Source organism: Podarcis vaucheri, assembly GCF_965113315.1.
Source record: "Podarcis vaucheri genome assembly, chromosome: 2".
NCBI lineage: Eukaryota > Metazoa > Chordata > Lepidosauria > Squamata > Lacertidae > Podarcis > Podarcis vaucheri.
Window position 1 is genome coordinate 103,416,241 of NC_138760.1, and position 22,058 is coordinate 103,438,298.

Below are 22,058 nucleotides of genomic sequence, written 5' to 3' on the forward strand. Positions count from 1 at the left end.
GCAAAATATGGTCTGAAGCTCAACATCAAAAAAACGAAGATCATGGCCACTGGGCCCATCAACTCCTGGCAAATAGATGGGGAAGAAATGGAGGCAGTGAGAGATTTTACTTTCTTGGGCTCCATGATCAGTGCAGATGGTGACAGCAGTCACGAAATTAAAAGACGCCTGCTCCTTGGGAGAAAGGCGATGGCAAACCTAGACAACATCTTAAAAAGCAGAGACATCACCTTGCCAACAAAGGTCCGTATAGTAAAAGCCATGGTTTTCCCAGTAGTGATGTATGGAAGTGAGAGCTGGACCATAAAGAAGGCTGATCGCCGAAGAATTGATGCTTTTGAATTATGGTGCTGGAGGAGACTCTTGAGAGTCCCATGGACTGCAAGAAGATCAAACCTCTCCATTCTGAAGGAAATCAGCCCTGAGTGCTCACTGGAAGGACAGATCGTGAAGCTGAGGCTCCAATACTTTGGCCACCTCATGAGAAGAGAGGACTCCCTGGAAAAGACCCTGATGTTGGGAAAGATGGAGGGCACAAGGAGAAGGGGACGACAGAGAATGAGATGGTTGGATGGTGTTCTTGAAGCTACTAGCATGAGTTTGATCAAACTGCGGGAGGCAGTGGAGGACAGAAGTGCCTGGCGTGCTCTGGTCCATGGGGTCACGAAGAGTCGGACACGACTAAACGACTAAACACAGAGATGGTTCTAGAAACTTGTGGTTTCTAGACCCAAGTCACAGTCTTTGGCACATACTTGCCGCTTCACCATTCCAGCCTCATGATTAGATGTAAACTGCATGCTGTGGGCTAAACAACAGAGCCTAGGACTTGCCGATCAGAAGGTCAGCAGTTCGAATCCCTGTGACGGGGTGAGCTCCCGTTGCTCAGTCCCTGCTCTCATGGTTTTCTGTTTTAATGAAATGCAGTGTGTATCTGTTGCCAGTTTGAATTCAACAACATTATTCAGGCCTTCCCTCCCACCCCCAACTCCGTTTCACTTTTCCTGATAAAAACAACCCCATCATGTTTGTTTGCCTTATGGAGGTCTATGGGGTAAGTGGTATTGATTTTGGTTAGGAAAAGGGTATGGCAGGGAAGGAGTAAACACTTTTCATCCAGCATCACTGGCCAGATCAGATTATTGGTAACTCTTAGTGGCTTCATTTGGTTAAAAGGAAACGTGGACAATTTGGAGATACAATCAAGACCTGCAAAAATGGGGGGGGGGAGTTTGGGCCTTTTATGGCATCTCTTAAATTTCTATCATGTCACCACTTCCTCTCCTCAGAACTAAAGAGGCCCAAATTTGTAACCTTCCTTCATAGGAGAGTTGCTATAATCCCTTGATCATTTTGGTTGCCCTTCTGCATGTGCAGTCTTCTTGAGGTTTCTTCCTGGGTTTGTGGCCTAATCTCTTCAGATGTTGCAGATAATTGTCTCACGCAGCTAATGTTGATATGCACACACACACACACACACACACACATATATACTGTACCTTATGATGGATTGTTAGCAACCATGAAGATCCGCAGGGATGGAAGAACACGTTTTAATGGGTTAATAGAACACTGTTTTAATGAGTTAATAGAAATGCTCACAAAATCCAACTGGGCAAAGACTCATCCTTGCAAATAAGACTCCGAATGTGACATTCATAGTCATTTTAGGTCTTATGCATTCATAGAAACAGTCTTAAATGCTAAAGATGGGCCTGGTGTAAAATTCTTCCAGTGAAGTGAGGAGAAAGTGTTAAGAGTACGCAGAGGTTTTGAAATGAAAAACCATGACAAGGTTCGTTTTTCTTTCTTCTCTCAGGTGTTAACATGTACCACCATTTCTGTGACTTTGTCAATCTTTACATCACTCAGCACATTACCAACTCGTTCAGCACGGACACCAACATTGTCATGTGGGATACCGTGAGTAAGATCTTCTGTTCACAACACGCTGGTGTTCATAGGCGTAGTGTATTCACTGTCTGATGTAAACCACAGTATTAGCAAGGAGCATAGTTACTCCTACCTGTGTCAGATGCTCTGTGCATAGACTGGTATAAACCATTGTCACTAGCGAGCTGGATTAAGTGATCTATCCTTCCAACAGGGTTGTATAGGAGGGGTATAGTCAGTGTTCAAAATTAGCCAGACGCCAGGTGCGTTTTACATCTGGCTTTCAACCACTTTGTGACCAAGTGAAAATGCCTGGGTGCCAGGATGGCTCCTGCCATCTCCACCATTGGGGGATCATTGGATCCTGACTATTTCCACACACTAATACCCCACCCTGTAGCATTCTATCAGCTTTATTTTATCTGCACCATTGGAATGGGTTTCTGGAACCAAATTGCTTTTTCTGCGCAGCAGGAGCAGGAATCACCATTAGGAAAAAGAGGTAGGAATAGGCCAATATATACGTGGACTGTCCCAGGATCAAGTGGCTTTTCTTCCTTTAAGTTCTCAAAGCTCTTAAGCTACCTCAAGGTTGCCATCTGAATAGCCAGATGTTTAACTGTGAATCAACCACAGTCATTTGAAAAATAAGACTCGAGAGCCATCTTGCCCCAAAATGGCGACTAGACATTCCGTTTTGGCAACTGCAGCCTTGCTTTTAGGAGCCATTTGATGCCTCGTTTATATATCTTATATATCAGCCAGAGTGGGTGGCTGCCTTCTGTCTTAGCACTTGAATGTGACTTCCTTTTTTCCTTTTTTGGGGTATAATTTTTATTAAGTTTTTCTATTTTACCTTTTAGAATATTCATTTAAACAACCTTAAAATATCAATGACTTCCATTCTTCTCCTTCCATGGTTCAGTTTGCACGCCACAGATCCCTGCATATTTTACATAAATTAACCATTCAGTATTCCATTTTTACATCCATCAAAACTTATTTATACTGTTGAATTTATCTTAATGCTGCCAACGTTTTCAAATGTACACAATTTTCACCCATATATTCATTAAACGTTTTCCAATCTTCTTTAAACGTATATTCTTATTGTTCTCTTATTCTATAAGTTAAGGCTTCTCTTTCCCCCCACCCCCGCCCCTCATCCCCTCCCCTGTTTTCAACACCACCATTCCCCGCCCCCAAATAAATAAATAAATAAATCTCTTAGGTTGTAAATACAGTGGTACCTCAGGTTAAGTACTTAATTCGTTCCGGAGGTCCGTACTTAACCTGAAACTGTTCTTAACCTGAAGCACCACTTTAGCTAATGGGGCCTCCTGCTGCTGCCCACTGCCAGAGCCCAATTTCTGTTCTTATCCTGAAGCAAAGTTCTTAACCTGAAGCACTATTTCTGGGTTAGCGGAGTGTGTAACCTGAAGCGTATGTAACCCGAGGTACCACTGTATACTACAAACAGATGCACTTCATGATTACTAGCATATCTTTCTACCCACGAGTCACTAGTTTGACAATGTTTTAAAGACTGTGTGTATATTTCTATGTAGAATCATTATGTGAATATCCTGCAGGAAATCACTGCATGAAAGACTGGAGTTTCCTGTTTTTCTTGTGTTATGCTCCTTTTCTCTCGCCCTCCTCCTGTCACCAACTGATGCTTAAAATAACTGTGTCCCTGCCACCTACTGGACAGTTCAAGGAACTGCCCACACCCTTTTGCCAGGCCTACCAATAGTCTTCAGGGTTCTTTGCCACCCGCGTTTGCTGGATATTTTCTTCACAAGGCCGCTTATAGCAGATTTTGTGCCACTGTGAGAAAATGATGCTGGACCAAATGGGCTTATTGGCTAGTTCCAGCAAACTACTCTTAAGGTTTTTCTCCCCACTGTACTGAAGCTGCCTGGTCTACCCATGTCTTTTCCCTATAATATATATATATCTAATCGCAACTCCCACCAGCCCTAGCCAGCATGGCCTATGGTCATGGTAGCTGGCAGCCAACAGTATCTGGAGAGCCACAGTGTAGCCACTCCAGTATTTGGAAAACCAGCAGAACCTGCAGTAGAAGCAACAGGGAACTGATGCTTTATTTGCGAATGACGCAGATCTTTGGCATGCTCCTGGGTGGAATCTACGCACGTATAAAAAAAAGGTGTGAAAATGTGTGTGTGTGTGTGTGTGTGGTTTTTTTTTAAAAAAACAACATTTTGAAAAATACATTGAAATTACCATAGCGCACTGTCGCCATCTAGTGTCACATTTGTATATTGAACTTTACAACACACTTAAAAACATTTTTATTTGTATATCAGAGTCCCTGGTTTCATCCCTACCCAGTCCTGCTATACTTAGCGCTCTCTGTTCTAGGACTGTCAACCGCATATGACTTGTGTTCCCACCTCACTACCTTTTCTTGGGAAACGGCACTGTTTAAGAATGTATGCTGCTTCCCCGCAGTCACTCAGAAATTCTGTAATGCCATTCTGATCGACAAAAGAGATTCATTTAATTCCTTGCATTGCCAGACGGTGGTGCCAAGTAACTGCTTTAACTAGCTGCACAGAGGCGGTGAGGCTTTCCCCCCCACTTTATGCAATGCATGTAGCTTTTGGCTCTTGCAAAATTACAGTTCTTACTAAATGTTAGTTTCTTTATAAGTGAGTGAAACAAAGCAGGAACTCAGTGAGGGACATGTACCCAGCACGTTTCCTAACAAACAAACAAATATGGCAAGGTGTACAATGTGTGTGTGTGTTTGGTGGGCTGGGGGTCATTTTACTACCCAAGAGCCACACTCCTTTCTGGGTAATCTTCCGAGGGCCACAGTGCCTGGGGAGGGGGAGGCCGGAGGCAAATGCGGGCAGAGCAATGAATAGGATGATCAATGTCCCCCCTTTTCAAATTTTGTACGAGCCTCCATTTAAGGTTCAGAGACACCCTTGTTATAGCAGTTGAAAAAGTTCCCCACTGTGTGGTCAAAATTGAGATCTCTAATTCTTTATTCCGATCCTCCCTCAGTACTTGTATATCAAATTGGTTTGCTAATAACAAAGATTTATATAGGTTGATGGCCTGTTTTTTTGTTGCGTAAGAATCAATCAACTGCTTGAATATCTCTGGGGTCTCTGAGGCTGTAAAAGCTGCTGGTCCGTAGATGGCAGTTAGCAGGTGTTTTATCTGGAGATACTGCCATTGAACATTTGTAGGCAATCTGTATTTGTCTCTTAAGATGGAATATGTATAGAAAAATTCATCCTCTTTGTTTATCAGCTGGTCTAACGTTAATATACCCAAATTCAAAGTTTGGAACTACCCTTTAATTTTGGGAAACGAAAGAGCAGGATGCTGGTGATTACGGACTGTTCGATGCTATGCATGCTTTCTTGGGAGTAATTTCCATAGGGCTTGTTGGGGATACTCTCTATTACAAGGATGGGGAATGTGTGGTCCTCCAGAGGTTGTTGGACTCCAGTTCCTCTCAGTTACAGCCTGCATGGCCGATGGTCATGAATGATGAGAGCTGCAGTCCAATACAATCTGGAGGGCCACAGGTTGCTCAGTGTGTTTACGATTCTAGCCTTAAGGCAGGAGGGTTATAGATAAGCCTGAAAGCTGTGAAAATAATGATCAGTCGTTTCTCACTAAAACCTCACTTGTGCTTCCATTTGTTTTTTCACAGAGTGCCTATGGATATGGAGACTTGTTCAGCGAAACGTGGAAGGCATTTACAGACTATGAAATAATACATTTGAAATCCTACGATTCAAAGAGAGTGAGGAATATTTTGCTTTTTCAAAAAACCAAACAAACTGATGGCTGTACCCAGAAGTCAGTGCTTTTAGTTCAGCTTTGTGATCATGTTACCGAATATATATGGGTCCTTAAACTACAGCTGAACCACCCTTGCTGTAGAGCAGGGACATCCAACTCCCAATGCACTGCGATCTACCCACAATATAAAACAACGGGCAGTGAACTACCCATTGTTGTTGGGGGTGGGGAGGGGATCACTGAGGGGCCAGAGATCTACCAGGAACACTGCATGATCTACCAGCAGATCACGATCTACCTGTTGGACAAGCCTGCCGTAGAGGGTTTTAAGATTTTCATTCATACTATAAGGTTACACCTGCACGGTCCACTTCCGCAGGTGTAGGTGAGAGAAAAGTACCTTGCAGCAGACCTGTTGCACACACACAGGTTTATGGTTCTGCATAGGATTAAATAGGAGATTCAGTAATCTGGACAGAGGAGCACCAAGGGAATCTGCACATTTATGCTTTCTCAATTTACCTTTCGTTAAGAGAAATAGAAACAAAGGACACTAAAGAATGACTTCTAACCTCCTTTAAAAGAGTGTGGTTTTAACAGCAGTTACCCCACCTAATTCTAGGCATGTAGTCTGAGTGTGCTGTGCATATGAGCATAGGCTCAGGACCTCTCAAGCCTTTGCATGTCTGTGCTCCAGGAATGTGGGAGAGGGGCTCCACTGCCATCCAGGGGCAAGCTGCCATTGTTTTCCATTGTATCTGCTGCACTTAATTTCCCCTTCCCCTTTTGTTTCATGTAGCCTCATCGGGAAAGTTTTCACCTTGCCCCCCCCCCCATTATAAAGTTTCCTCATCTTACCATCTTGGGTCTTTGTGTCAGATGCTGTTTCTGTTTCAGTCATTTGTTCAGTGCTTAACGCAAGGGGGGCTCAGATTGGTGCTGTGATCTGGCTTCTGTTGCAGTATTAATAGGTCCTGCTTTATATTCACCTCTTTTAATTATATATCAGGAGTTCTGCTGTAACTTGTTAATGATCTCCTTTTTCAGGTATGCTTCAAAGAAGCAGTTTTTACACTGTTGCCTCGAATGAGGTACGGCTTATTTTATAATACGCCATTGGTGAGTAAATACGTTGGGTTCCACACCCACCCACTTTTTCTTTAAATAAAAAAAGAAATTTTGAATAAGATTTGTGAGCTTCTTAAATAGATGTGTTAAAGAAGAAGGACTGCAGTTCATAAAAACTTTGTTTGGAGGTGGGGTGCGGTTTGTTACTAGCAAAAAAATATTAAAATCATAGCACATGGGTGCATTTTATTCCTATATGTCTGCTGTGATTTCAGATAACCAGCTGTCATGGCACAGGATTATTCAGAGCCTTTTCCCAGCATGTGCTGCACAGATTAAATGTCACACAAGAAGGACCCAAGGTATTAGTGATGCTCTGTGCCGTTCTGTAAGAATCGCGAATGAAGCTTGAGTTTGCATGCGCCCTCTCTCTTGCTTCGGATCGTGCCCACAGCTTGAGAAGTTCTCTTTTCCGATGCCCACAGTCCTAAGTTTCATTGTAGTTTTGAGCACTCCTGTTTCCGCTGACTTGCATATCTTCCTGACGAATGAAAGCTCCCTTGCAATGGCGAAGGGGATGCAAAGAATTTAAATACTGAAGGAGATGCCTCTTGCCTGCAGTACTTCTGTGCTCCCTGCGGCGTCCTGTACATGCAGGGTGATAAATGTACACCAGCTCTCTCGCCGTAGCGAATTCTATCTCTTTATGAAGACAGGAGGCATAGCTCTGAACCCTTGAGCCATTTCTGCAGTTGCATGGTTTGCTTGGTGCTGCCAGAACAAGTTTTCCAGCAGCAACAAGCCGAGCAGAGCCACCCAGTAAATCCTTGGCTAAATCAGGGGGCGACATTTGCTTTTTGTCCAATATCTGAATCCACAGGAAGATGCTGGCTCCATTAAAAGGGCTACTAGTGTGTGTGTGTGTGTGTGCGCGCGCACACAGGGTGTATACTGGGGGGAGGGAATCAATTTGGCTGCTTTTGAGTTCTTTAAAATATTTTCTGGAGAATATACTTTCATGCTTATCACAAGGGGCTGGTGTTTTCGAGCTGTGTGCAACCATTTGGCCCTCATTTCCTGCTGGTATTAATAGGTGTCATGCAGTTAAACCTTTGTAATTCTTTCTTCTTCTTTTTTTTTTTTTACACAATTTACCCCCGAGGGTTCGATGGATTTTTAAATTGGGAAGGGAAATAATAACCTTGTTAGGTGGGCTAACACCTCCCCCCCGCACCCCAATAATTCATCGACATAATAAAGCATACTGTGTCCGTCTGTGTGACTTCCACTTTTTCAGATACTGCAGTGGTTTGTGGTGGTGTGGGCCATTTGAATAAAACAAAGGGGTTTGGAAACCTTTGCTGCTGGTAGCGCTATCAGGTTCTCTGTGGTTTCATTGGGAGTTGAGTGACTTGATCAGGTCCATAAGGGGACTCTTAAATGACTTACTAGTTGCTGGTTGCAAATACTGCTTTTGGGGAAGGAGAATCGACAGAAAGTGCACATTAGAACAATCCATTTTAAGGAATGTGCCTCTCCTGTGTGTGATATAAACGAGGTGATTAAAAGGAAAAGACATTTTAATCACTCTGCTAATTGTTTTTACATCAAGGGCACTAATTTATTCATTGTCCGTCAGCTGGTCTTTCTCCTCCCCAGCTTGCAAATGGATTCATTTTGCTACTTTTTGTTTTGCTTGTTCCCCAACAGGATGGGAAAATCAGAGTTACAATACTCGCTCGGAGTACAGAATACAGGAAGATATTAAACCAAAATGAGGTTAGATTATTTTCTGTTGAGTAAAGGCTTCCAAAGAGCAGTGGGCACAAGGAAGCCGTGGTGGGTACAGGAAATGGATGGGAAATAAAAACAGCAATTATCATGCAGAAATGTTGCTTTCCCCCCCTCCCTCTCTCCCTAGCTTGCCAACGCTTTGAAAACGCTGCCGTTATTTGAAGTCCGAATAGTAAACTACAAGTACAAGTAAGTGCACCTGCAAGGCGTAGCAGATCTGCAGCTGTTCCTAACTTGACTTTCACCTTTCTGCACCCGCATGACGGGTTGTGTCCCATGGTGGTTTTCCACTAGCGGAAAGAGCTCCTGCTCGCTTCAGGTGAGGCACTCAGTTTTGTCAGAGGAGTTAATTTTGAGGGAGCACAGAGGGCTACAGGAGATCAGTGAAAATGGCCTGCCCCACCTTGCCATAAGGAGAACTGCCTCTTCTGCTTGTGTAAAGCCGTTACTGGATACAGACCAATTTCCTGGAAGTAAATCCTGTTGAAATCTTTGGAACGTTTGCAATCCCAGACATGGACTAGAGAGTAATTCACACTGAACGTATTATTAGGACTTGCAAACATGCATAAGTGTACGCTGTTAAGGGTCAATAAAGAGAACAATAGAACATTTTCCCCCTTCCAGCCTCAGTGCTTTGTGGAAGGGCAGGGCCACGGCCACAACTGCAGCCCTATTGCTCCCGGTGACTTGGGCAGAAAAGGGGTGGGGAGAGGATTGTCAGCCCCTGGATGGGACCAATAGGGTTTCAGGATCCAGGGCTGTCTCAGCCCTGCCCTTGCCTCTTTCTCTGGCTCCTGCCAGCAGCCCACCTGATCACATGTCCCGCAGAATGAACAAAGGAACACCTCTGCTCTGCCTAATCCAGAGCTTTTCTTGCTGGTGACACACTTTTTAGACGTGCATCATTTCGCGACACGGTAATTTAGTTTTCCAAACTAATCCAGCCCCGGGAGGAGCACAGGGAGTGTTTGTGTGACACACCTACACACTGCAGCTGACACACTAACATGTCACGACACACAGTTTGGAAAGCTCTGGCCTAATCTAGTCTCCCCCTGCCCCTCACCCAACCCAACATGGAGGACAGGTCGGATTGCTCCGCTGATTGCCCTCTGAAGTACAAGTTTGAAAACTATGAATGAGCTGTACGTTATTGATGTTGAGGCTAATAATGGATTTGAGTTTGAGTAACATTTGTTTTTTTTAAAAAAAGACCAGACACTGAAGCAGTTTACTGGGTGCATTTGCATGGCAACCTTTTAATTTCTCCAGTGCAACAATATGCTCTTCTAAGATCTTGAGCATCACCAGGAATTTTATTTCGGTGTATAGCTTATTTCCTCACCACCTAAGATATCCTTGACCTATCTGAACAATGATCTGTTGTGCTATTCACACATACCCATGTTAGACCCATTCTTATTATACGTTTTCTCTAGGGAGCTCGAATTTAAGGAGCAGCTGAAAATCACGCACAATTCTGATATATTCATTGGGATGCATGGAGCAGGACTCACCCACCTTCTCTTTCTGCCAGACTGGGCTGTCATCTTTGAACTGTAAGCCTCCATGTGTTCATGTGTTTAATAGTTTCTTTTTTTGTATTTGCATGAAAAATGGGCTGCCGTGTCCTGATCCGAAGAAGGGCTTATAAACCGTGCTTTTAAGCAAACGCATGTCACAGAGGGTGAGATGGTGCCTCTATATTTCCGTCAGAGCAGATATTGAACTTACCTCGGTCATACAGTTAGAAGAAGCACTCCTTGATGTGTACCAGGTGGAGTGTGACAACTCTGTTCATTGGCCAACTTGTTTGGGCAGAGGTTGGCAGCTGGAAACCTCCACGTTAAACCCAGCCATCGATGTGGAATGCCCCGGTGGCAAAATGAATTAGAAGAATAAAATCGGAGAGAGCCGAACAAGTCCTTAAGAACTTATAGTTGCCTAAGGCCTGTTAATATGAACCCACAGAAGTTCTATAAAGATTTCTGACAGGGTATTTTATTTGCCAGTGTGGTGTAGTGGTTAAGAGCGGTAGTCTTGTAATCTGGTGAACCGGGTTCACGTCTCCGCTCCTCCACATGCAGCTGCTGGGTGACTTTGGGCCAGTCACACTTCTCTGAAGTCTCTCAGCCCCACTCACCTCACAGAGTGTCTGTTGTGGGGGAGGAAGGGAAAGGAGAATGTTAGCCGCTTTGAGACTCCTTTGGGTAGTAATAAAGCGGGATATCAAATCCAAACTCTTCTTCTTCACTGTATCGATCTGGCCTCTCTAAAGGTTTCTTCATGAGGATATGGTTCTTGGATTACTGCTTGTTGCTCTAAAACTGTATGGCAGGTCTACATTGCCTCCTTGCCATCTTATCTTTAAAGCCATTGCTTCCAGCTGAGTTTCACCTTACTAATAGGAAAGGGTCTTTATTATTTGAAATAATCCTTCATGGTATAGAAGCCAGGCACAATGAAGTGTGCCATCGTTTTTTTTGAATCTTAGTATGGGGGTAGCTGAACCCTAGATTTAGAGGTTCTTTAAAGCCCAGTTTTATCTAAATTATTGTCCTACAAACTGTAACTTCCATGTTACCAGGCACGTACGCATGTCCTTGGCCTCTGAGCTGTATGTTAGTAAGTTCAAAGTTACTGTATTAATTTGCAAAGCTTGGATCCAGGTTATGTTAAGGACCACCCAATCCTTTGTATCCCTCCCCAGTCACTGAGATCTTGAGGGTGTGTATATGTTACTGACCCCCATGACTCAGATGCATGGCTTGTCTCCACTGAGTCATACATTCAGTCCTATGGGCCTGTTTCTACGGAACGCTTTCCTGGCTGAGATTAGGCAGCCCGCTCCTTCCTCAGTTGAACAAAGCCCTTTCTTCAGCAGGCATTTTAAGGATGTTTTCTGGGGGTTTTGTATGAACCATCATATTTTATCCATTGCATGCTTTTTATGATTTTTATATACACTGCTTAGCGACTTTGGTTCATAAGTGGTATATAAATAGCTCAAATAGCTAGATAGCTAGATAGCGTGTTTCCAAGCCCACCCAAAAAAAGTCTGAATCAAAGGTTGGGGGTGGGGAGGGAGAGAGACAGCTTGAGTGCATTCCTTAATGCTTGCTGCAGGAAATGCTAGAGCAAAACCCAAGTATCAAGGGGATTTGCTTCCTTGGCTCTCTCTATAAGGTAAAGGACTCCTGGACGGTTAAGACCAGTCAAAGGCAACTATGGGGTGCGGCGCTCATCTCGCTTTCAAGCTGAGAGAGCCGCCGTTTATCCTGAGACAGCTTTCCAGGTCATGTGGCCAGCAGGACTAAACCGGTTCTGGCACAACAGAACATTGTGACGGAAACCAGAGCTCACAGAAACGCTGTTTACCTTCCCGCCACAGTGATACCTATTTATCTACTTGCACTGGCGTGCTTTCGAACTGCTAGGTTGGCAGGAGCTGGGACAGAGCAATAGGAGCTCACCCCATCATGGGGATTTGAACCGCCAACCTTCCGACCGGAAGCCCAAGAGGCTCAGTGGTTTAGACCACAGCGCCACCCTGGCTTTGTCTGTAGCAAGAGCTGTAGCAGGGGAAGCTGCAGCCTGTCCATTTCCAATTGCTAGTAGAATGATTATCCTTTCCATTTCCTGCAGGAGAGGGGCAGGCACTAAAGAGGACCGTTGCTCCTTTTGCTAATGAATCCCCATTATTTCCTCTTCAGGTACAACTGTGAAGACGAGCGCTGCTACTTAGACCTTGCAAGGCTGAGAGGCGTCCATTACATCACCTGGCAAAAGAAGGACAAAGTGTTCCCTCAGGATGAGGTAGTGGGTGGGATGCAAAGGTGTTTTGGTGTTGTGTTTTTTGTTTTTTAAAATTATTATTATTATTATAATTATTATTATTATTATTATCATCATCATCATCATAAAAAATGTTTTACCCATCTCAGTTCTTCCACATGAAATATGATTCTTCTGCTTCAGCCCAAATTAAATTCTCTGCTCTGATTAAAGGATCATTTTATATGAATAGCTGGAGGAGGGAGAGAAATGAAATTAATTGGCCATTAGTTCAGACTATCAATAGCAGTGCTGTTAGGTGTTTTCTTACTGACGCTGCTGCTTTAGGGAGGATCGATAAATCAGCGGTTATGAATTAAAATGCGTGCTCAATTTGCTGCTTGTTTTCTAGGGGAAAAGAGCTGACTTGTTTTGCTTCCTTAAAACCATTTTATAACTCCCTTTTCTTCAGGGGCATCATCCAACACTAGGAAAACACCCGAAGTTTACAAATTACTCCTTTGACGTAGAAGAATTCGTCCGCCTGGTGCTTTTGGCAGCTGATCATGTATCGCAGCATTCCAAATGGCCGTTTAGGAGAAAACGCGATGAATTCTAGATTAATTGCCTAATTTTACAGGGTATTTTAAATACAGCAGCATTATAAAATGTCAATTGTTCTGATACACAATTATATATTTTTTTCTCTCGGGAGGAAAAGTGTTAAAAGGATTGGTAGTTGCATATCATGGTTCCCACCCTCACGCTGTTATTTCTGTGTGTGTCGTCGTCGTCCCCGCCCAATAATGTTCTCACTCTCAATTCCTTTCCTAATTTTACTTGAGAAATTTGCATTTTGCAAGGTGTATTTATTAAGATGACTAATATTTGCACTACTTCCCTCCCTATTTATTTTAGGGGTTTTGCCCCCATTGCTAAAAAGAAGGGTGAAGTTACAAATAAGTGCAGTGGGTCCACTTTCCTTCTCTCTGCTTCTTCTTTTTTTTTTAAAGACTTCCAGGTTGAAACCATACTTGGGATTAAGTCCCATTTAACTCATTGAGACTTTACTTCAGAGTAGGCTTGTATAGCATCACACTCCTGTTTTTGCAAGGCACTCCACAACACTAAGAGAGACCGTGGAAATAGAACTCAGCTGAATCTGAGAGGCCAAACTACACATTACAAACAATGTGGCTTTTAAACGCGTGCTTAAAGTAAGCACAAGGCCACCAGGGGGCAAGCAGTGGCTCGGGTGAGTAAGTGGATTTTTAGTAGGAACCCAGTGCAGGGCCCTGATCCAGATTAGGAACCCTGTGGCTGCTTTTTCTTCAGAATAAAAGTGGTTACCTAAAGCATGCTTTCAGGAAAAACTGTGTTTATCATAACATGTTGTTTGGTCCTGATGTATTTCTTACTCCTGCAGGTTTTTAAGCAACCCTAATCTGCTTCCTCATCTTTTCGATTCTGTTACTTTGTTGTTGTTGTTTAGTTGTTTAGTCGTGTCGAACTCTTCGTGACCCCAATGACCAGAGAACGCCAGGCACTCCTGTCTTCCACTGCCTCCCGCAGTTTGGTCAAACTCATGCTGGTAGCTTCGAGAACATTGTCCAACCATCTCGTCCTCTGTCGCCCCCTTCTCCTTGTGCCCTCCATCTTTCCCAACATCAGGGTCTTTTCCAGGGAGTCTTCTCTTCTCATGAGGTGGCCAAAGTATTGGAGCCTCAGCTTCATGAGCTGTCCTTCCAGTGAGCACTCAGGGCTGATTTCCTTAAGAATGGAGAGATTTGATCTTCTTGCAGTCCATGGGACTCTCAAGAGTCTCCTCCAACACCATAATTCAAAAGCATCAATTCTTCGGCGATCAGTGTCTACCCATTTCAAAGTTAAGATGAGTCATGTACAAACTGAATTAACTAAGATATCAAGCCATAGTGCACTTGGGGCAGGGAGTGAGGTGCAGTCATGGGGCAAATGCCAAATTGCTGCGTCCCCACCAAGAAACCTTGAAATTCAGAACTGCTGAGCTTGATGGGAAGACATTTCCTGGCAAGGAAGTTGGGTATGTCATTGTTTTTCTTGGTAGTGCCTTTATTTTAAACTGTCCTGCTGTTAAGTATGAAAACTATGGCTTAATACATGAACTATGTTTGTCTCCAAAGCTTTAAAATAATTTAACTTTTCATAATTCATGCTTGCACTATAATAGTGCCTTGAAAGAAATATAACCATGAGTACATGTCTTCACGCAATCGCTTTCAAGCAGCTCCTGTTGACTTAATCAGATACATCTGGTTGAATGCTTGTGAGCCAAGTCCTTATGCGAATCACAGTTATGCTGCAGATTGTGGTGGAGTCTCACTTGTGTGTACCAACCCATCACCCTTGCCAGCAGTGCTTCTATGCCACAGTTCTCCCTCTCTGACATATGTTACATTTCAGACCATTCTTGTCTGGCCTGCAAGTACCTGGTCAGTGTTACTTAGCATGTTGCACTCGGCAAGCTCAAAGAACAGCAAGACAAATAGGGCAAATGACAGCAGAAGTGGTTTGTTCCTCACTCGTTTTGCAACTTTTGTCATCTCATTGACTGGTTCCCTAGCTCTGCACTATAACAAAACAGATACTGTTTGTGTCAGTGGGTTGGATCCAAGTGCATGGGGAAGGCTGGAGGATGCTGAGCTCCTCACCCTCCTCCCTGCATAGCTCTCCCGGTCCTCCTGAATTCCTCTCCTCAGGTAGCCCTGCTAAATGGGAGCTGCAGCATAGGAGCTAAGAAAAAAGGAAGATCCCCAAAATCAGGTAGTGGCAAGCTGCCAATTTACTTTTGTTTATGTCCTTTATTTTCCTAGTTTGGGCAAGACTTGCCCCTCTTATGGTCTTCTGATTTGTCTAGTTAACTGCACTGTTATCCCTCTAGATTTGCGTGTGCCCTTTCTAACTTTTTCCAGAGGCACAGGTGTTTCTCTGTTGTCACAAACACAGCCAATAGTCTTGTGCCTAAAAGACTACCAGATTTTATTTTGGCATAAGTTTTGTGGACTCTATGGTCACTTCCAGGCTATCATTATTTTATGAGTGGGGTTCAGTTGCACTCTGATGAATTCATTAAAGTGGGTTTGCTGCTCTTTTGCACCTTTTTAAAAATAAAGAAGGTATATCTGCAGTAAGGAAAGTGAAGGAAATTGCAGTGGAAAACACAGGATAACGATTGTTAGATGAATTGCTGTATAACCTACCTGAAAACAGATAAGGATGAACGAATGCTCGATAAACAGAGCATCTGGAAGCAACCCAGTCCACAAAAGCATATATCATAATAAAATTTGTAAGTCTTTAGGATGCCAGAAGACTATTGTTTTCTAACAATTAAGTACATTCTGTTTAGGGCTCTTGTTGCAATAGTTTTACCTAATTGCCAGGTTTCTAAAGAGATCTGACCTTAACTTTACATACGCTCTAATTTGCAGAATTTCCCCCCCCTCACACATATTTTATTGTGAGTTTTTCATTGTGCACTGTGGTGTTACAGTGCTGCACCGGCTACTTGTAGCCCAGGAGAGGAGGCTGGTTTAAGGAGATCCCTCAGTACAGAGCCGCTGAGTACTGAGTTGTGTGTAGTGTCTTGGGGGCTAAATACAGCTAGCTGTCAATCACATCCGTAGTATAGTTGTTCCTTGTTCGGGATCGAAATACTGTACGACACGTAACTTGATTTACAGAGCAACCCTGTGCATGTCTACTCAAGAGTAAGGCCCATTAGCTTCAATGTGGGACTTGCTCTCAGGTAAGCAAATACAGGGTTGCGGCCCTATGCTACTTTTGTGTGCACAAAAATATGAGCACAAAACACCCCTTCCCCCAAGAATGTTATGTTGGTGCAAACATGTGCATGATTTGAGCTTCTGAAGTGAGTTGATCAGCAGATATTGCAGCCTAGAATCAGGGCATTGAGGAAGAGAATGGTATGCAGAAGCAGGAAGGAGAGTTTTATAGTAAATGTAAATACTTGAGTGGTATGTACCGATCGAAAGGTCGGCGGTTCGAATCCCCGCGGCGGGGTGCGCTCCCGTTGTTCGGTCCCAGCGCCTGCCAACCTAGCAGTTCGAAAGCACCCTCGGGTGCAAGTAGATAAATAGGGACCGCTTACTAGCGGGAAGGTAAACGGCGTTTCCGTGTGCGGCTCTGGCTCGCCAGAGCAGCTTTGTCACGCTGGCCACGTGACCCGGAAGTGTCTCTGGACAGCGCTGGCCCCCGGCCTCTTGAGTGAGATGGGCGCACAACCCCAGAGTCTGTCAAGACTGGCCCGTACGGGCAGGGGTACCTTTACCTTTACCTGACAACCATGGCTATTATTGACATCCATTTTCTAACAATCATGAGCTAATTTATATACTGTGGGGCCTATTTGCCGCCCTGCCTATGGAGGATGAAGAGAATGAATTATTGTAAGAGTAGCTTACACATAGGTCTCTCGTGACTTGAAGTACTGCAGAGGTTGAGCTACAGATCTCTGAAACGTATTATGATATTTGTCTTCTCCTTGGACCAGGGCAAGTGATTAAGAACTTGAAAGGAACTGAAAAAGTGTATTTTTTGCATATGGGAAAAAAACTTTCTGAAATGCACTGGTTTTTTTAATAAATATATATATATTGCATTGATCTGTAAGCTTCATTTTTTAAAAAGCAAATTTGTACCATTAAATGTTGGGGGATGGTGGGAGTTTGAGTCCATCTCTGTCTGCAGGGCCACAGATTCCCCCCACCCTGCTGCAAATACCTTGTCCACCATCTGTAAAACAAAGTACTGGCAAGAAGCCTATGTTTAAGGACTTCACTTGCTAGCCTTTGAAGTAGCAATAAATAATGAGCTGTAATGAGAATAAAAAATGGTAGCATTCAGTTTTTCATTTAGTATGTTGGAAGTTTTGTTTGGATGAACAACTGGAGAAGGATGCTGGAAAATGGGTTAAGGGTATCTGTGTGTTTAATTAAGCACTAAATGCAAAGGATAAGTATTGTCATGCACTTAAGAGTTAAGTGGACCATTCTGCCACAGTTTAGAATAGGGGTAGTCAACCTTTTTATATCTACCGCCGCCCACTAATGCATCTTTCTTGATGGTAAAATTTCCTGACCGCCCACCAGTGCTCGATGGAAGGAGGATTCAGCTTGTGCCATAGAACCCCCTATCGCCCACCTAGAACCCTGAAACGCCCACTAATGGGCAGTAGGGACCACGTTGACAACTCCTGGTTTAGAAGGATAGATATTTTACAGGGTTATTTTTGCAAAATAATTTACAATGGTACCTCGGGTTACATACCCTTCAGGTTACAGACTCCGCTAACCGAGAAATATTACCTCGGGTTAAGAACTTTGCTTCAGGATGAGAACAGAAATCATGCAGCGGCAGCAGGAGGCCCCATTAGCTAAAGTGGTGCTTCAGGGTTAAGAACAGTTTCCGGTTAAGAACAGACCTCCAGAACGAATTAAGTTCTTAACCCGAAGTACCACTGTACTGTCTTGAATAAAGGGCATGGCAGTTAATGCACATCTCATTCCAGTAGCAAACTCAATTCCTTGGGAATTGACTCAGTGATGCTTTGGTTAATAATAATAATAATAATAATAATAATAATAATAATAATAATAATAATATTTCTACCCTGCCTATCTGGCTGGGTTTCACTCTGGGTGGCTTCCAGCAAAATCTATAAAGATAATAAGCTCTACATCTACAAATATCAACGGTGTCTCTGCTCCAGTGGATTATCTGATGTCAAAACTAGTTCATTTCATCTTCAGGGATATGTGCTGAGTTACCACATTTGATGAGAGAAAGGATAGCTCTGGGATTCCACTATGTTAAGGACTGTAAGAATGCCTCTCCACCCAGTAGTCTGCTGAGGCCAATAGGCTGCTTTGCACGTGGTGCTGAACCACTACACAGAATTCCACTTCACATGTTTACACAATCCCTACATAGAAGGAAGGCATAGGAACTGGAAGAGTTAATGTACATGTAGATTGCGGTGTGTGCCATCATGACTGCATGGACGCATGCTGGCACAGCACTGTTAACCACGTTCCCAACCCGTGTACATGGCAGTGATCCAGATATACACAGGATCATGGATAAGGTATGGTCTACATGCATAAGATAGTGTTCCTTATGTGGAAGTCCCGTCTATGCAAACGTTTCGTGATATGTAAACCAATCTGAACTCTTTGAGGAATGCAATAGCTCATTTTTTGATTGGTTAGAATTTGGGTTTGGAAGAGGTGATCATGCATTCCAAAAGCAATGTCCTTGATTGTCCTGCACAACTTCTGAACAAGTCAAATGAACAGAAAGTATTCTTTCATTACAGTGTCCAGTAATCCTTTTTTTTCTTGTCGCTGAAATCTTGACTGTTAAATTTTGACTCTTGTTTTGAAATAAAGTTAAACGTTTTACTTTTCTGTCTCTTGGTTCTGGCATTTAGGATATTTTCTGCTAATGACTCGTTAACTTTTTTGAAATGTATACAAAGTGTTATTCCATGAAATAATTTCTCTTTCCTCACTGTAAACACTGAAATACAGCATTTTTTTAATTAAAAAAAATGAATTGATGAATAAGAAAATTCCAACCGTTGACAGCTTTTCTTTCCAGTTTCCAGCTACTTCTAAATCATAGAGGTTAGGACAGTAGATGGAGCTAGAATACTGTCAAATATCACATCTGTATGTCCAGCATCTTCAAGGAATGAAATTCGGGAGCGAAAAAGCATGCTGTAGAAGCATTAGTAGCTATTCATTCAGTTATTAACTAGCTGGTCATATAGTTCATTTGATATATTTCAGATTTATGCCCCACCTTTTAACCATCTAGGTCCTCAGAGTGTCTTAGAAGCATAATTTTAAAACTGTAACATACCAAGAATATCAACCCCCCCCAAACAAGATAACAGATTAAATAGCACATTGTAATGTATTTAACGGCAGATTAAAATGCTAGTTTTAATTGGAACTGTCCCTGTGAACAGATGTTCAGGGCTGATAGCCTTGTTACACGCAACTTCTGTACATCTCTTGATTCTCAGGTAGCAAGACTTTTTTCCAAACAATGCCTCAGACCCATGCCATACATTTAAAGCACACCCAGCGCCCATTTAATTACCTGACTTTCCCTAAAGAATTCTGGGACTGTATTTAGGGTGCTTTGGATTGTAGCTCTTTGTGTGTGTGAGAGAACTACAGTTCACAATTTTTTTTGGGGGGGGAAGTAGTATGCTTTGAATATGTGTCACATGCTTTGAATGTTTGAGAGCCAATGCTTACCTTTGTTAAAATAGCTCAACTTTCACATGTATAGAGGTGCTGTAATAACATTAATCTTAATGTAGCAATCCTAAACATATTTACCACTGAAAACAAACAAACTTGCTTCCATTATGCTTTTAGAGCAGTTTTCAGATAAAGTCTTTTTCCCAAGTGTCAGACAACCTGACAGACCAGTGAGCCAAGTGGGGGCTGTTCATTACACGACATGTTCACATAGCCAGGTTTGGCCTACGTAACATGTTAGCATTTCATTCCTGTTAGCATTTCACTCCTCCGTTCCTGATGTGTGACTGTTACATCCCATGTCTGTATTTACTTTCTAGGCTTGGAAAGCTTGAGAACGGAAGCTAGCCTTACCTCTTCCGCTCTGTTGTGTTTTTCTACTTTTTACTTTCGGTTCTCTCTCAGAGCTGAAGGGGGAAGACGCCATGTTCGCTTTGTCCTGTATATACTGCTTAATAAAAGCTTAGAATGAGCACAGCAATCTCCACTTCGTTTCCGCTAAACTCTGCCAAGTGTGCATGCACATAGGCATCTGCTATGTGTCGGTGGAGCGTGCCAACACTGATGTTTTATGGATGTCCCAGAGCTGTGCAACTTCAGGAAGACGCCCGGAGAGGTTTGTGCCATCTCAGGGGCTGCGTATTCCGACATAACATAGTCCCCCAAAGCAACTGCATTGCTTAAAACAACTTGGGTCCAGGATACCTCAGGGATCTACTGTACCCTTATAGGTAAAGGTAAAAGGTAAAGGACCCCTGGATGGTTAAGTCCGGTCAAAGGCTACTGGTGTTGCTGCGCTCATCTCGCTTTCAGGCCAAGGGAGCCGGCATTTGTCCACAGACAGCTTTCCTGGTCATGTGGCTAGCATGACCAAATCGCTTCTGGCACAATGGAACCCCGTAATGGAAACCAGAGCACACGGAGACGCCTTTTACCTTCCCGCTGCAGTGGTACCTATTTATCTACTTGCACTGGCATGCTTTCGAACTGCTAGGTTGGCAGGAGTTGGGACAGAGCAATAGGAGCTCACCCTGTTGCAGGGATTCGAACCACCGACCTTCTGATCGGCAAGCCCAAGAGGCTCAAGAGCAAGCTGGTTCCTAGAGTTGGTGAGGGTCGTTTGACAACAACGAGAAATCAATCTTTAGTGTCATTGGTCCAGTCCTGAGGCATACCCTGCCACTAGAGATTCAGCGGGCGCCTTCTGTTCCAACTTTTAAACGCCTGTCGAAATCACTTCTGTTCTGCCAGGCCTATGCAGACAATTCAGACTACATCAGCCACAATGGTCTAGTGGTGTTTGTTTTTGGTTTCTTTTTGCTTTTAACTTTTTATGATTTTATTGTCTGGTTTTTAGGTTTTTATATTGTTGCGATATATATTTATGAAACAGGGGTATTTAAATATATATATATTTTTATAAATAAAGCATCAGTTGGTTAGCTACCATCTGGATTTGGCCCTCAAGCAGGGACAGGGAACCTGTGAATCTCCAGACGTCTTTGGACTACAACTCACATCATATTTGACATTTACTATGCTTACTGGGGCTGATGGGGTTAGAGAGTCCAACAATGGCTTTTCCTTCAGTTGCATAGGCCCACAGGGTGCCTTGTGGACAAGACCAAAAAGGGTGTTCAGCCACTAATACTGGCTCTCAACAGGGCAAACTCTTTGGCCAATGGGGGCTATGCAGACTTGCAACTAGTCAGCAGCTTCATGTGATGCCTCCATTGCTGGGTTGGGCCTCCAGACTCCAGACAATGCTAGTCCTACTCAGAGTAGATCCTTTACGATTAATGGATATGACTGCCATTATTTCCAGAGGGTTAGCTTGCATACAGGACTAGCATTGAGTGTAGGCTGAGGGAATTTCATATTTGAATGCTCTTGTCTTTCATATTTAAAACTCCCTGCGCATTCAAGATGAGCATGTTGCGAAGATTTGTTTCAGAACCTTCCTGACATGCCAGCTTTGTATGTGCAATGAATTTTTTATTGGGCCAGGAGATCAGCTGAACATCTGGTATCTCACCTAGAGTCTGCAGTGGAATAATCCAGCAACAGAGACATCAGATGGGGCTTCTGGTCATGAGTACTGCAGTTCTTAAAGTGGGGCTTAAGCATCCTTTGTGAACCACCTACATCTCCCTCATGAGGTCCTTGTCAGTCAATGAAAACCAAACAGCTGAAGGTACCTATCAAAACCCCAAGCCCCAGTATGGTGTATTATGTTGGTGAATGTGTGTCCTGGCAGCAGACTATGGAAACGTGTTTAAATCCTCTGCTTAGCCACGAAACTCTCAGGAATGCCTGGGGGGGGGCTTGCAACAGCCAGCCTACCCTACCTCACAGGATGGTTGTGAGGATAAAATAGGACACACTCTGCAAACTCCCATT

The 22,058-nt window shown here is 43.4% G+C and overlaps 1 protein-coding gene and 1 long non-coding RNA gene across 2 annotated transcripts in view; one reads left to right on the forward strand and one right to left on the reverse strand.

The window, feature by feature from the left end:
- Positions 1 to 13,679, forward strand: part of EOGT (EGF domain specific O-linked N-acetylglucosamine transferase) — a 26,791-nt gene extending 13,112 nt beyond the window's left edge. The window contains exons 8-16 of the mRNA XM_082210102.1: positions 1,820 to 1,923; positions 5,594 to 5,686; positions 6,733 to 6,804; positions 7,029 to 7,115; positions 8,464 to 8,532; positions 8,675 to 8,736; positions 9,990 to 10,109; positions 12,264 to 12,366; positions 12,797 to 13,679. Coding sequence (XP_082066228.1) covers positions 1,820 to 1,923; positions 5,594 to 5,686; positions 6,733 to 6,804; positions 7,029 to 7,115; positions 8,464 to 8,532; positions 8,675 to 8,736; positions 9,990 to 10,109; positions 12,264 to 12,366; positions 12,797 to 12,943 — 857 coding nt within the window. The 3' untranslated portion in view covers positions 12,944 to 13,679. The remainder of the gene's footprint in view (positions 1 to 1,819; positions 1,924 to 5,593; positions 5,687 to 6,732; positions 6,805 to 7,028; positions 7,116 to 8,463; positions 8,533 to 8,674; positions 8,737 to 9,989; positions 10,110 to 12,263; positions 12,367 to 12,796) is intronic.
- LOC309525514 lies at positions 13,340 to 16,343 on the reverse strand. Its single transcript, XR_014216369.1, has 2 exons — positions 15,231 to 16,343; positions 13,340 to 15,194 (listed from the first exon to the last, which is right to left on the reverse strand). It is a non-coding gene; the product is annotated as an uncharacterized lncRNA (long non-coding RNA).
- Positions 16,344 to 22,058: the final 5,715 nt, after the last annotated feature.